Source organism: Python bivittatus, unplaced genomic scaffold, assembly GCF_059951505.1.
Source record: "Python bivittatus isolate LINGU-HERP-01145 unplaced genomic scaffold, Pbiv_v1 ctg000570_np1212, whole genome shotgun sequence".
In the NCBI taxonomy this organism is placed as follows: domain Eukaryota; kingdom Metazoa; phylum Chordata; class Lepidosauria; order Squamata; family Pythonidae; genus Python; species Python bivittatus.
This window is the reverse complement of record NW_028277097.1, coordinates 9,757,394-9,773,989: the sequence shown is the minus strand read 5'-3', so window position 1 is coordinate 9,773,989 and position 16,596 is coordinate 9,757,394. Positions and strand designations below refer to the sequence as shown.

Genomic DNA, 16,596 nt, shown 5'->3' with positions numbered 1-16,596 from the left:
GCCTTCCAGCTTCTGATGAAGGATTGCCAGCATAAGAGTGCCTGCCCCCTTGCTAAGCAATCTGTTCCCACTGCTGAATCACTCTTACTATTCAGAAGCTTCTCCTAATGCTGACCTTAGTAAATTGGTTCTAGTCTTTCCCCTTGGGGGAAAAAGAGAGCAAGTCTGCTCACCTTGTTCCAGTTTAAATTATAGCTCGTTTGCTCATCACTTGCAAGAGACTGTGAGGATAATTCAAAGCATCAGGATGCTAGCAGATTGTCTTCCCTATTCTTCATCTTCTTCCTATGCGCAATTATTATTAATTTTTAGTTTGCTATATGGCACAGGGAAAACATGGAATTCTATGGGAAATACATGTCATGCATGTATTTTACTTCACTTTTCTATCATGCAATCTTATCTAAGCAGAGCAGTCTATTTTTATAGAATGTAATATTTGCGAAACAAGGATTCTGTATTCCTCCTTGCAGTTGTTATGATCTATTGCTTTAAAATGCCAATACTTAAACACTCTTGTTGGGGTCATGTTTTTGATGTCCACAATAGCTAGTCATTATGGTTAGTTTGGTGCCTATGTTTTAAAATGTGTCACTCATGGCTATGCCAACTTATTCTTCTAACCTTTTCAAGATGGCGTTGAGTCAGAGTATATGAACTCTTCATACTATGTCACTTGTTTCTGTAGATCCAGAAATGTACATTGTGTATGCCTATGTGTGAATAGTAGTTTCTTCCAACCCACATGTATTAGGTTTTTTTAGGGAGCTAAGAAGTTCCTTATTTGTTTTGTAAATGTATAAGACTTGCATAAGTTAAAATAACACTAGATCGATCTAAACACTTTATTTAACTGGTTTAAAAGAAATAGATAATGCAAGATACAGACTATATTCTGACTCTTCTAAAGTCAAGAATATTTTGTGTCCAGGATTCAATTATTTCACCTAAGCCAATAAAATAAGAAATGTAAGTGATTTGGCCAGATTCCTTACTGAGTAAAAGGCTCATGAATAGAAAGAAAAATCTGTGGCCATTTCCAACAACCATTCCATTTTCTTTGAAATACTTGGAAGCTTCAACTGGTCCAGAATGCAGTGGTGTGGGCAGTGATGGGTATGCCTTGATATGCCCATGTAACACCTCTGCCTCACAAGCTGCACTGATTGCGAGTTTGTTTCTGGGTGTGATTCAAGGTGCTGATTGTTACCTATAAAGCCCTAGGGCCTGGTTATTTGAGGGACCGCCCGTCTCCCATAATATCTGCCTGGCCAATTTGATCCTGCAGGCTTGGTGTGCTCCGGGTTCCTTCGATTAAATAACGTCATCTCTCAGGACCCCGGAAGTGTGCCTTCTCTGCAGCAGCACCTGCCCTCTAGAATGAGGTTCCTCCTGAGAACCAGATGGCTCTCACTTTGCTGTTATTTAGAAGAGCCATGAAGACCTGGCTCTTGACCCAGGCCTTTGATGAGGGAGAGTGAGCCCCCTCGCTTTATCACACTTGGCCTTACCTTAATTTTTTATGTTTTATTGCTATAATTGTAATTTCTTTGATTGTTGTGAGCTGCCCAGAGTTGTTGAGAGTTGGGTGGAATATGTTTAATATATCATTATTTATGTATTTATTTATTTAGTTTGAATTATGCTTTATTTAATTATAATGGGGGGGGTCCTGGATAAAAGCTAAATGAATTCACTCCCTTAATCTTCTTCAGCTTCCTATTTGCTGCTTTTCAATTTTTTCTAAATCACACCAGATTTCTATGAGTTGCCAAATATAAAACTGAAGCAATTTTGTGACATGATTAGAGTACTGGACTTGGGACCAGGGAAGGAATAGTTCAAATTCCTATTCAGTAGGAGTAGTTGTTGTTATACCTAGAGTTTCTAGAATCTAGAGGCCATTCAAAGATTTAATGAAACAGGACAAGTATATTCTTGTCCTGTTTCCATGAAATCTATGTAAATTTATACATTAAAGTATAATTTAGAACAGCGTTTCTGAAGTTGATGTCCTCCAGAGGCGTTGGTCTTCAGCTCCCAGATCTGGCCATCTTGCTGTCCATGGTGGGAGCCTGTTCAACATATCTGAAGGGCATAAAGATGGTCAAAGCTGATTTAGAAACATTTGCACACTTACCTGCTGTGTTCCAGATTCAGGATCAGTCATGGCAACCACAGAAAAATCCCCAAACCTTTCTCCAGAGGCATCTATAGATACTGGCCCAGCAATGCCTGAAGAACAATATATATATATATATAGATCTGTGTGTGTGTGTGTATGTACGTGTGTACTTTCAGTTGAAAATATTGAACGTTTCCAAGAAAAATAAAATAAAGAGAGGGCAGAATTTTTACAGACTGATATGGTAAGGAATCCTAGCAGTCTTCCAGGGTTCTGGCTGGCATTCCAAGAGACTGTAATTGTGTCTACATTCCTAAAATATGTAACATTTCCTCTTCAAAAAGATAAATTATCTCAGCTTATTAGCAGGGATATGTGGAAAATAATTAATAATAATTAATTATTATTAATTAAAATAATTTGACACTTCCTAATAGAAAAATTATGTTGGAAATTAATTTACATGGAGAAACCTTGCTCTGAAAAATCTGAGGATGCTCACTGTTGCTTATTTGAAGTCAAAAGAATTTTAAGGATCCTTATCTGTAGAATTAGAGAGCCAGTTTGGCATAATGGTTAATGACCAGGCTGGAAACCAGGAGCCTGTGAATTCTAGTTTCACCATAGGCACAAAGCCAGCTGGGTGACCTTGGGCCAGTCACTCTCTCTCAGCTCTAGGATGGAGGCAATGGCAAACCACTTTAGAAAAACGTTGCCAAGAAAACACCAGAGACTAGTTCAGCCAGTTGCCAGGAATTAACACTGACTTGAAGGCACCATAAAAAAAAAAGAATCTGTAGAACTAAAATAGTGAATGCATTGTTCTTTCCCTCTTCTGTCCTTGCAGAAACTCTGTCAAAAAAACTAGACAAAGAGAGAGCAGCCAAAACAGCCAACTGTTCCTCCCACATCCCAATCTTGTACAGTAGCTACTGCACCACTGGCTGTCTGCATATCCAACTCCTAAAGTTGTGTATACTAGTGAAGTGTCCATCTGTTGCTGTTTTCAGTGAAATCAATGGACCTTCTCTGTGCTATCATTTTTGAAATGTGGGGCACTGAAGTACTTGGGCATGTTTACGGAGAAAATACACACAAGCTCTTGGCTTGACATGTAACCTGATATTTTCCAGATATCATTATACTAAAATGTCTCTTAATTCCTTGCTGAGAATTATGAGAGTTGTGGTTCCAGCATCCAGAACATGCCAGATTGAAGAAGGCTAAAATAAAGATTTAGAGGGGGTATTTTCTTTTCCCTTCCAGATAAAGACAGACAGATTAGGCTATGCCAAACTGCTATGTGTTCAGTTGTAAATGCATTCTGCCCTTCTTTGCATGTTAAAAAAAGAAAAAAAAACATTCCTTTTCATATACCATTTCTCCCAAAATACATACTTCTTTGCATATCTTGGGACCTGAAAAGCCCATTATCCAATTTTGAGAAGTGCAGTCTACATAATTGCTCATCGAGGAAATGTGGAATAGGGAGTTCATTTCAAAATGCATACCAGATGAAATGATATTTCACTGCAACCCTACCATTAATCTAACACTTCCCTTCTACTAGAGCATTTCCTTTAATGCTTTCTTCCTTAAAAAAAAAAAAAAAGTAACCGCAGCTGAGAAAATGGCTGATTATGTTTTTCAAAGCCATTCCAGTTTCTGAACTCATTGTTGGGTTCTTATCTAAAGGAAACATTTCCGTCTCTTTAAGTACTTCCACTGAAAATCTTGGAAATTTTGCCCAGTACATAATGACCAATGAATCTGACAAGGGCTCCCGGTCTTACCAGGAATGTCCTGCTTATTTTTTAGAGTTTAGTTCTATGTGGATATCAGGTTTGCATAAATTTATACATTATAAGGCTTGTAGGACTGAGAGCAGAGGTTTCAATAATCAGGCACAAACGCCAGAGTTGAAAGAAAAAAATGGAAGCCTTGCTCTCCAAATGCACAGTGAAATTTTTGAAACCTAAAATAGTATACAAAAAAACTGAACACTAACACTGAAAATTAAACAGGTAATAGGGAATTGGCATCTGGGCATTTTTATCAAACCTAGCTTTTAAGCTTAAAAAACTAAGTGAAAAATAAGTGAAGTAATGTAATGAAGCAAGCTAATTAATGAACATGAAAAAAGTTAGTCACAGACTTGGAAAACAGAGAAGGCGCCAAGAACTGCTAAATGACTGTTATAAGGACTTCTTTTTGCTGAAAATGACTGATTTTTGATACTGGTGCTGTTAACGTGGGTACAACAGAGAGCTAAGCAAACTGTGTTTAGAAGCTGCACTGTGTGTGATGTTGTCGACATACTGTGATTACACTCAACACGCCCCACTCTCTTATTTTTTTGTATACTACACAGTCAGATGCAGGAGACAGCTTTTCAGGTAGCATACTAGAGGCAAAAGGTTAAGGGGTGAAGATGATTTAAATCAGTGTTTTTCAAACTTGGCAACTTTAAGATGTGTGGACTTCTGGAGTTGCCCAGAATTCCCCAGCCAGCAAGCTGAAGTCCACACATCTTAAAGTTGCCAAGTTTGAAAAACACTGTTTTAAACAAACTTCTCAGAGATCCTCATACTTCCTTCTTTTAAGTTACCACTTTTTTTGTTTCAAGAATCACAAAACTAAATGCTCCATTTCAACTCTCAGGGTTTCAGCTGTTTCCAGGCCCAATTCAAAGGGTTGGTTTCACTCTGTGAAACCCTACAAAGTGTTTTCTTCTCACAGAAACTTCCTTCCATGGAAACCTTTTGTTGTCTTAAAGTTATCTAGAATTTTTCCTCTGATAACCACTTCAATCTGACCTCTTTTGTTCTCTCTTTGATCCCTGTGACTTTGTTGGTACTTGAAGCTCCTGAACTGTTTGTTTTAACTCCTGGGCTGATACTGTATTTTATGCTGCAAAGGTAAGATTTTGTATGACATATCTGTCTTATAAATGGCTAACAAAATCAATCAATCAATCACAAATATCTTCTTTTATCATATTGGCAGAAGCAATTGGCTTTTCATTTCAATTATCTAGAAAGGTTGACCAACAAAACCCAGGAATCATAATCTCTACTATGAAAAAACAAGGATAAAAAGTGAAAGCTTTTGCCAAAACAAAACTATAAAAAATTTGCATGGAATATATGATTGGACCTACCTTCGTATGTCCTGTTCCATGTCTGACGGACAATCTTATCTCCATCTTTCTTAGAGAAGCCATTCTTCAGAACTTCCCGTAAAGCCAGAACATAGAGAACCACAGCATCATGGAATCCTTCGACAAACATGTTCACCTAGAAGGAAAGCAACATTTCATTGGTGTATTGACCCACATGATCAGCAAAGTCACAATTTTATGCACCTTCATGGATGTCCCTAGGGGAAGCAAGTAGGGCAAATGATAATACAGTAGTCCCCAGCTGAAGAACAAGTTCCGTTTCCAAAGTCTGTCCTTAAGTTGAATTTGTATGTAAGCTGGAACAGTATTATTGTAGAATACTGTATAAATAATATTCTGTAATTAACTTGAACCGTTGTATATTTACCTCAAATTTTGCTATGATAGGCTCTCTTCTTAACTATGGATCATCTGTAAACTGGGCATTCTTAACCCGGGGACTACCTGTATGCATATTATGAGATCAGCATGAAAATGGCGTGACCTATGTACTTGTATCAGATGTCACAACATTTGCATGATGTCATTATTTATTTATTTATTTATTTATTTAAATGTTTTGGCGGCCTGACTCCAACGGACTCTGGGTGGCACGCAAAGCTAAAAAAGACACAAAAACAGCTAAAAATATTAAATCAACAGGACTAAAATGCTCTAATAACAAAATCCACAAAACAAAACAGGGGCCATTAAACAAATAACGAACATCAACCCCAAAACCAGGTTTTTCAAGTTTTCTGGAATTCTAGGAGCTGTTCCAGAGGGTAGGGGCCGCAACAGAGGAGGCCCGTTTCCTAGGTCCCACAAGAGGGCAACATTTAATGGAGGGGGCCTGGAGCATGCTGGCTCTGTTGGAACGTACTGGGCAGGCAGATATGATTGGATACAAGTACATTTCAGAAAATGGTTTCAGAAAGTTTCAGCCAGTTTGGTCTAGTGGTTAAGGCTCCAAGTTAGAAACCAGGAGACTGGGAATTCTAGTCCCGCCTTAGGCACAAAAGCTGGCTGGGTGACCTTGGGCCAGTCACTCACTCCCAGCCCATGACGTGAGGCTTGGGCAACAAGCCGGTCAGTCAATTCCTGTCACAATCAACAGATCAACACATCCGGGAAAAACATGTGGATGAAAAAAAATATCAGAAAGTGGTAAAACAAAACTGGATTGTCCTTTTCTTAGTGGAAAATATATGTTTAAGTACCATATAGAATTAAGATAGATAAATTCAGGTAAATAACATTTCTCATATGTTACTTGGTGTTTAGGAGTCTTTGTTATAGTACTGAATTTCTATGTCTTAGTTTTGAGTTGAACTTCATAATCCCTTAATAGCATGGCTTGATTTATATACAAAGTGTGCTTTTTATTACAATATTCCCGTATTTCTTATAACGCAGTTTTAAAGCTTTGCATTTACATGTAAGGACTGAGGATACATAGGGTTCAGGTGAAATCCTCAAATAGTTATTTCAGTATAATTTTCACTTACAGCAATGTTAAGTGCTAACTTTTGTGGAGATACCTGAAAAATGTGTATCGGAGAAAAAATCCAAATCTCTGATTTATATTTTGATAGGATAGAGGTTTACTGCATGTCTCTGGAATTCCATAAGATATATCTGGATTCTAGAATGATACAGTGGTTTCTTGTGATATGACAGGGATGGAAAATTTCACTTTCAGTTTGAATCCACCAGCAGATACTGGCTGACAAACACAGCCCGTAAAGGAAAGTACTATTCTGTCAGTCCTCAGCAACAATAAACCAAAGTTTAGCTCAACTCAGACTAAACGGGAGCGTATACTTCTGTCAGCACGGTCATACAAAATTTAAAATGGCAGAATCTCTCATCTGCCCTAGAACAGATAGGACATTTCTTCTTGGTGGTATGCTGAACAACCTAACGTGTTTCCTCTCTCTTGTTGTACAATAATTACTCAGTGTGTACACATAACCCACTAACTTGCTAACTCCCTTTTTCCTTTTAGGATCTGAGAAGGTGCTCGCGGAACACTCTGCCGTTGTTCATGACTCAGAAAGAACAAGTAGTTATTAAACTGGTTTATGAAAATACTCTTAGGCTTCTGGAAGGAGAGAAAAGAGAAGTGTTTTTGTTGGCCTCCCCCAGTTCTCTACCTTCCTACAAATGCTAGAAGGCGTTCAGCAGACACCCTCTCAGCAGGACCTTGAACAGCAGAACAATTCTGTCCTGTAGCCTATTTTCTACAGAACTGCTCTGTGTGCGCGCATGTGTCTCCATCTTTTGTGGCTCTTTCAGTCAATGGCACGAGCGAAACGAAATGTCCCTTTCCAATACAAGTCTGAAAAGCATATAAATAGGCTTGTGCGTTCAAGAAATACTGGCAATGCTGTGCTACAAGGAATCCAGCTGTGTAGCTGCTCTCCCAGGGTTGCAATGCTTGATCTGTCCGCTGGCCATCTGTAGATTCAGAGAGAATGGGAGCAGCCCGTTTAGATTAACAGGCCTGTCTTCAATACCAAACTCATGGTTACCCTTTCCACTTCACCTTGCTTTTTAACAGAATTCTTTCCTGTCCCTCTTTTCAAATGCATGTCCATTTTGGAGCAGCCCCAACAGAAGAAGGAGGTTGGATTTTTAAAAAAACTAATTGCCGTATTCTTTGGGCAATTAGAAGCCGAAAGGCTAATGAGACTAATTTCCCTGAGCAACAGAAATAAATGCACGCATGCATGCGTAGTTCATACATCTGAATAGGAGGAACACAAAAGAAAGCTGAATTGCTGTGTGAACAAAGCAGCACATTAAGAGTAGCTTTATAATTTCACCCACACTAAGTCCAGAAGCTATTCTCCTGAGTTTGGTATAATATGGATGCAGCTAAGTTGCACCAATGATCTAACAAGTGATTTATAAATTAAGGTGGAAGGTTTCTTAAGCAGTAGAAATGTCCAAAACTCTATTAAGCCAATGCAATACCAGTTCATGATTTTAAAACACCAGGAATAGATTTTGGCCTCATCTACACAGTGTGCTTACTGCAGTGAAAAAGGCTTACCATTTGTGGAGGTTCCTTACAACAGAATATGGACCAAGGTGTTCTGGCATGGAAGCAGTATTTTCCCAGGAAAACAGAAGAAGGCCTCCCATCTAAGCAAGTCATGGCACATGAAATAGGCTTGAGGCAACTGATCAGAAGTGTCTATCCCAGTGTTTCTCAGCCTTGGCAACTTGAAGATGTGTGGACTTCAACTCCCAGAATTCCCCAGCCAGCCATGCAGGCTGGGGAATTCTGGGAGTTGAAGTCCACACATCTTCAAGCTGCCAAGGCTGAGAAACACTGGTCTATCCTATTAGATTCAATTGGCCCAGCAGATCTGCTGTGGGACTACCGACTTCTGTCTGGTTTCTGGGCTTAATGCCTGTACTGGAGAGCTGTTTTAGCTGCAAGGGACCCTGGAACCCCAGATTTTTCAGCCATTTCCTCTTTTTAATTTCTGGAACAGGTTGGTCTACCCACTGGCCTGCAGAATGTGAAGCGCTGAAATTGACTAACCCATCCTGAGGTAATTGAAAGGATTCTGTAGTCTGCATAGAGCAGTGTTTCTCAACCATGGCAACTTTAAGATGTGTGGACTTCAACTCCCAGAATTCCCCAGCTAGCCTTCAATCTTAAAGTTACCAAGGTTGAGAAACACTGCCTTAGAATGTAAGTATACAATGTACACTGAAAGTATAACAATGCATTTATCTTCAATAAATGACTATTTTTAGGGCTTTTCCATACTGCTACCTTTTCCATTACCTAAATCTTCAGAAACAGTTGGAAGGTGATGGCCTTAACTTCTGCCATCTTGAAATGCTAAGAACAAGCAGTGGCCACAAAAAGGGAAAGACAGAAAAATGACATTTATTCATCTAATTCTATCTAGAGCCTGCCTGATTTCAAACAACTCTGGGTGGCTTCTGTATTAAAAGTCCCAAACAGTAAAACAAGAAAAAGATGACAAATGTCTGGAACTACACAATGCCCGCCAAACCCGACAGGGGCTCAGCACTCACTCTACCCCTAGGCCTGAAGCAAAGTCAAGTTTTCAAGGATTTACAGAAGACCCTCCATGGTGGTAGCCACCTGTATCTTAAGAGGCTGTTCCAGAGGGGAGGCACTGTGACAGAGAAGGCCCACTTCCCAGGTCCCAAGAGATGACACGGATTAACTGAAAAGGCCTGCAGTGGAACCTCCCTGTTGGATCTGGTGGGATGGGCAGAGACCCTCAGAGTTAGGCAGAACCTCGAATAATCAGGCCCTGTGTCATGAAATATGTTTGTACTGAAGAGAAGATGGAAACTCACAATATCCTGGTCAGTTTAACACTTCTCTTTTCTTCTCTGGACAACTAACAGGGAATACAAAGCAATCAAGCAAGGGTGTCTGCAAGGTAAGGTCAGACAAGATGAGATGGCCGTGACAGGGTGATCAAAGCTCCCACTGCAGGGTGGAAGGGTGTCCCTGCAATCAAAGCAGCATTTCCCTGATGGTACCTGAAGCTCAAAAGCAGAAGAGGGTCTGGCAAGTTCCTTCCAATGAGTGATAGACTAAAACAACAACAACAAAAAAAGACTAATTTTGAAAAAGTAGCCTTGCAGAGATTTCAGCTTTGCAGCTAAGCCAAAAAAAAAAAAAAAAATCGCTTGAACTCTCACAACACTGTTGATACTGTGGACATATTCAATTCTAATGCCGCTCCTATCTGGCATACAGCCTTCATGTAGAAGGGCTCCATGGTTAATCTTTAAGGACTAAATTAAATTGTGATGTTTTAAAAAAGGCAAATTCCATTAACTGGGGAGAAGCTGGAAGAAGGGGAATGAAGAGAAGAGAAGAGAAGAGAAGAGAAGAGAAGAGAAGAGAAGAGAAGAGAAGAGAAGAGAAGAGAAGAGAAGAGAAAGCAAGCAAGCAAGCAAAGCAATAATGTACCGGGAATTTATCCTCTTCTGCTGCAAATCTCAAAAAAACACATAATAGGAAGCTGGCTATTTACTAGGAAAATTCCCATTGCACACCAATAAGGTTTGTCTCTTAATGCAGATAGTTTTAAATTTCTAATTAATATAGCCCACTTAATATCCCAAGAAAAATGCGGAAATGATTTGGAAATATTATCATAATGAAATATGGTTTGGAAATATTATCATAATCAAATCAGATGGCAGAGCAGACATAAAAAGCAGAATGGCTAGCATTCATCCACCCTACAGGAGACAGTAGAACCCTCCAAGGACCTTCAGAGTAAGTAGGACTGAGCAATTTGAGTTCAATTTTTTCCCCCCACAAGAACAGCAAGCTTTTCATCACTGGCAAACAATATTTTCAGCTAAAGTCCTCTGGAGCAAGCAAGAAGAGGCTGCCAAATGGAAGGATCAGATTCAGAAGAGGGACTTCTTCAGGAATGCAGCATGAGAGGAATTAAATTATTTTAATCTGATTAATTATCTGCTTGATGCAGTTTACTTTTTAGAAACATACCCATCAAATGTCATGTCTACTTTCAGCTTTAAATAAGTGCACTTTTTATCTGCTCCAGTAGAAAAAAGTGGTACACCTAATGCAAAAAGGAGACATGGTCCTGCACCTTTCTTAACTGTATTAGAAAAAATGGAATTTCAGCAAATGTTGCTTGCATAAGAGTTATGTCCACTGCAATTCTTTCTTCTATACAAGTATTAAGGGTTCTTTTGCCTGAGATTCAAGGATATACAGTACTTCTGTGCTGTACGCTATTGCATCATTTTACTAAAAATGCAAGTCAGTTACAACTTTTCTTCAAGTACCTCTGCATTTCAATAAGTAAAGATGTGGTCTTTTTTTTCGTTTTCGGATAAAAGAAATAAATGAGTCAACCTTCCAGCTATTCTAAATCTGAACAAGGATCATGGAAAACAACAGTGATGGAAAGAAATCATCTGCCAAGACATCACTGCTATCCATCCAGAATTCCTCTAGCAACCTCAGTAGGATTGGTGTTTGATTGATCAAATGTCTCAATGGTCAAGAATCTGAAGCATTCGTTCGTTGCAAAAGTAAAAAAAAAGAAAAAGAAAAGCTCAGAGAATTGTGCTGATTATGAAAGAGACCTTGTCCTGTTTCCTAGAACAAACGCAATGGAGTGATACTCTGGACTCTGAGACACTTTTGACCTGTGCTGGTATCGACTGCCTCCAATTTTCTTCCAAAGTCAGCCACTCTAGTAACTAATTCAAGCTAGACATCATGTGCACTCCATGATTCATCCTTTGTGTACATGTTTTGACTTTTTTTCCTTCACCTAAAATGATCTGAGCAGATTGCATGTGAGAAAGAGAATGTGGGGGGAAATTGCTTGAACCTAAAATGTGCAGGCCCTATTACTGTTCCCCTAGGAGTAAAACAAGTAATTTGTTTATGATTTCACATTAAAAACAGAACTGCAGTGAAAGATTTCAGCAGACTTTCTTTTCTTTTCTTCTTTTCTTTTCTTCTTTTCTTTTCTTCTTTTCTTTTCTTTTCTCTTCCTTTTCCTTCCTTCCTTCCTTCCTTTCCTTCCTTCCTTCCTTCCTTCCTTCCTTCCTTCCTTCCTTCCTTCCTTCCCCCCCCTTTAGAAAAAAAGAACGCTTAATCTTATTTTTATCCAAATAAATCTATTATTATAGTCGGTCTATGAGACTTAGAAAAGATTCACAGCTGTCCAGTACTCTTGACTTCTGTGCCACGTTTACTCATTTGGAAAACACAGCTTATTTCTTCTTTTTCAAAAGGATGCCCTATGAAAAAATATTGAAAGCATGTGCTAGGTAACACTAGCATCCCTCTTGCACAGGTGTGCATACAGCCAATCATCATCAGCTATGGTGATTCAGAATCATCTCCAAGTGCAGAGTGGCAAGACCCAAATAGAATGTGCCATATATAATTATTATACCAAAACCAATTCAGATATAAAGGCTGTTGAAGTTGTCGTGGAGTTGGGTGGCCTTAGAAATATGAATTATAAATCAATATATAATGTGCTACTAATCCTCCCTATTTAATTCCTACATAGTAACAAAACAGGTACAAGAAGATAAGAAGTAAAGTTAAATGGAATTCTGCTGCTGGTGTTGTGTAATTGTAGTAGTCTGGTATTACAGAAGGGATAAAGGGACACACATCTGCATTTCCTTTTCATAGGATCCTTATTCTGTTGTGTTATCCCATCCAACAAGAGATTACTTGTAGCGAGGCAGCAAAAACCTTCTCACTATAAGGTGAGGGTAAAACAGTAAACCTGTAAATTGTACAAGATAGTTCACAGGTTGATAAAGGTTCTAGAGGCAGTTTAGTAAACAGCAGCAAGATTTTCCATTATTTACAAAGAAATTTATTTCCTTATCATTTCACAAGAAAGTTGTTAAGAAGAACCCAAGTAAGTCTTCACCATAAGATATTTCAGGGGTAGATTAAATTCTGCGTAAGTAATCTTTTAGCTGATGAAATTCCTGTAATCCTATTCCTTCCTAGCTCAATAAATCTTGTTAATGAAGGCTCTGTGAGTTGGAATAATTACTTTCAGTTGAAGGAGCTGCCAAAGTCTAATGTGAAATGTGGGCCATTTCAAATTAAGTTGTCTGCGCTTATCTTTGCTGGCTGTGGATGTGTATGTACAAAAGAGGGAATTAACACTGGGGACTTAACTGTAAGGGAAGTTCTGAAGTTCTGAGTTGGGGGATGATCTGCAATAATATTTGCTGATTATTAAGTAGTTAAAGAATGTTCTTACATCAATGCCAAGGCATGTGTCCTTCACGCCTTCAGCAGGTTGAAACCCAGCTGCTGCCCGAGATGTACAGTTTGAAAGTGGGGAGAGAAAAAAAGCTTTTGGGAAGCTGTGTGATTTCAGACCCCTTTTCAAAGCATGGCTTAGTGCAGTGTTTCTCAACCCTGGCAACTTGAAGATGTGTGGACTTCAACTCCCAGAATTCCCCAGCCTGCATGGCTGGCTGGGGAATTCTGGGAGTTGAAGTCCACATATCTTCAAGTTCCTACGGTTGAGAAACACTGGCTTAGTGGCTCCTTGTACGAATAAGTGGCTCCTTTTTTTCTGGAATAAGTATGCTTTAACCTTTTTGCAGTACCAATGGGCCAGTGTGCAGACCTCTTCAGTTCTGGGAGTTGAAGTCCACACATCTTAAAGTTGCCAAGATTGAGAAACACTGATCTACAGGAACAAGGAGGAAGCTTGCAAACCTAATCCCCGTACCCAGTTTTTTATGTACTGGCATGGGTAGATAAAATTGCCCAAGACGTGTCAGAGAAGTGTCACTAACCTAAAAAGACAAGTTACTGACTTAGATGAGCCCATTTCTTTTCTGCATATGATAATTCTGCCACCCAAAGTTGCATCAGTTATTGATGCAGTCATTATACACAAATAAAACAACATAAGAATAAAGTCCAAATGTAACATTGAAATCAAGAAAGTGGGAGGATGATAATTCAGCAAATGTTCAGCAAAAATTGCTCAAAAGGAAAGATATTTTTTTGGATAGAACATTTGGTTATCTCTGTTCCCATTCTTACACTGCTGATTAGGATGAAAAGCTGAAAGAATCAATCCGATTTCAGCAAGTGTACAAGTATGACCGCAGTATAACCCATTTTTGTCTTTTGCATTCTCCATAATTTATACAAAATCCAAAGCAACTAATGAATTTAAGTAAACTACATCATTGAAACACTGTGATATCTAACTTGACATCCCTTTAAGCTCAGCATATTTATATTATCTGGCCATCGTATGTACAACAATCTGGCCGTAGTATGTACAAATACTCCAGTATTAATTTTAAAGGCATGTGAGATATGCCTTTCATAGGAAAACAACGAAGATTCAGTTGCAAGCACCCAGAATTTCACATATATCGACTGTATGTGTAGTTGGTGGGTTTTTAATTTCACCCCACCCAATATTTATAATTTCTATAATATTTATAATCTCTAATACATATTTAAAGAGCAAGAACAACTAAGGGCAGTTAAAGCTGAAAATGTTCATGATGCCAATTTTGAATACGTTCAGCTAGTTATAGAGGGAAGTTAAACAAGTAACAATTAACTATTCACAAGATCAACTATTTTAGTATAGATTATCAATTGTGTATGGAGAGAGTGCAGTAAAATGTAAAGTTTGGATGGAGAGCCATATGGTAGCTTTTGGGAGACATGAGGCATCCCATTCCAAAGCCAGACATTATTTACTTCTTGATTTGTCAATAATAAACATTCTTCCTTGGAGTAACACATTATGGGCCAGGTCATACTGTCAATAACCTGTAGCAAGTTTTTTTCTCCACTTGATGAATTAGTAATGACATCATTTCCGAGTCATCTCTCTGCACTTTTTCCATATGCCTAAAGTCCTGGAAGCAGTCATCTGATGAAGCTAAGCAGGTTTGGACCCAGTCAACACCTGTATAGGAGCTGACTGGAGAACCCATTGCTGCTGCCTTATGAGTATTAAATAAATATATAGCCTTAAAAGGACTTTATTTAGTAGATAATGTAACAAATGAATAGATATGAACATTTTAAAAAATAGAAAGAGTAGCTTAGCTTATTAAACAAACCCTGCTTTTTTACCAAAATAATCAAAACACCCTGCATAAAATATCAAAATCTAACCAACAGAGGATAAAAGAAAGCCAACATAACATGCTGGTTAAGGTGTTGGACTAGAACTGGACAGTCCAGGTTGAAGTCTACAGAAGCTCACCAGGTTGACTATGGACCAGTTATTTTCTCTCAGTAACACTGGGTAGTTATTGAGGAATAAAATGGAGTTCCTTATGTAAGCTGCGTAATCTGTGGTTTCCAAATAATAGACTTCAGGATAAACAATCTTTTACATAAATACATTCCAGAGATTTGAGACATGGTCCCCTATTTCAAAGACAATTTAGACTGAAAGAAAGTCTTTCTCCCATTTGGGAAGATGGATAAAGTCAATTTCTGTCCAATGATGCTCTTTTCTGGGGCAGTCATCCATAATACCAACTGTGAAGGAAAACGCATTGGCAAATAGTTCTGACAATATTTAATTAGAAGTGAAAGCCAGGCTTCCCATACGATCTCTATCAGATTGGACGACCACTTCTAGAATATTCAACCACTCCCAGCTCACCAGATGGTACCTGATAGGGAGGACTGGTATAAGCATTAATAGGTATAAGCTAATCTTCCCAAATTCTGTTCAAGGAAAGTAAATACTTGTCCTTAAGGTACATTCACCAAACAACTACACATTAAAAAAAAATCCTTATACAAAATCAAATTATTTGTCCTTCAAACTCAAAGTGTCTGTTCTGATGGACAGCAGTCATGACTCAGGGTCATATCACCTGCTCCCTAACTTTTTTTAATGGAGGCACCAGGGACCCAATAGGAGTCCTTCTGCTACTGGGCTACAGTCTTACTTGGTTGATACTTTAACAGACCAGCCTTGCAGTGAGATGGAAAATTCTGACAGTATCTAGTTTCTTTTTTCGTTCCCTGTTCAGGATGTCTTTTCTTTGACCTTTCCCTCCCACTGGAACAAACAAGGGGAAAATTACTTATAGCAACACTTGGCTAATATGCCTTTCCCCCTTTGTTGAGCCAATGGAGACCAGGAGAGTGTTGGGGCTGTAGATACCAAAAGGAGTTCCAAAGACCATTCAAATGAGTGGCTCTTTTAATGTCTTCCCCAGGAGCATAGGTTTGCTGCCTGAGTGACTGATCTGGAAGTCTAAAACCGGCTGCTTGATCTCAGCAGATGCAATTCATGAACTGCACTGGCATCCCTTTTGATGAATTTGCAAATGGGAAGAAATGGTAGATCTAAATAAAAAAGCACACACGACTAATAAATAAATAAATAAAATTTAATATGGTCAGCTGCTGGGAACAATTTGATCTAAAATAGAAAGATGGGACATGAAGGTTTTAACTTCAATAACACAGATTGAAATTCATCATGCAGAAATGCCCAGTTTCATGCAACCCCCACTCTGACTTCAAATTTTTTTTGCAAATGTCCAGTATAGGCATCTATTTTGTCCCCCTTCACTCCGGACAGGGAAGAGGAAGAAGGGAGGGACAGAAAAGGGGGTGGCAGGAAACCCCCCCTCCCCAAAGCCTCGCTTGGCTTGTCATTGCCTCTGGTTCTGTGCATTTCCAGTAGGCAGAACCTGGCAAATTTTGGTATAGTCCTGGCTGTCTTTCTCAGGCACATGATAATAGAGATCTATCTTGCTTTTC

At 38.9% G+C, this 16,596-nt stretch overlaps 1 protein-coding gene across 4 annotated transcripts in view; it reads right to left on the bottom strand.

The window, feature by feature from the left end:
- Nucleotides 1–16,596, bottom strand: part of NPR3 (natriuretic peptide receptor 3) — a 127,161-nt gene that overhangs the window by 71,664 nt on the left and 38,901 nt on the right. For all 4 annotated transcript variants that reach the window (XM_088152645.1, XM_088152646.1, XM_088152648.1 and 1 more), the window contains exons 4-5: nt 5,286–5,421; nt 2,141–2,235 (exon numbers count right to left, since the gene is read on the bottom strand). In XM_088152645.1, coding sequence (XP_088008771.1) covers nt 2,141–2,235; nt 5,286–5,421 — 231 coding nt within the window. The remainder of the gene's footprint in view (nt 1–2,140; nt 2,236–5,285; nt 5,422–16,596) is intronic.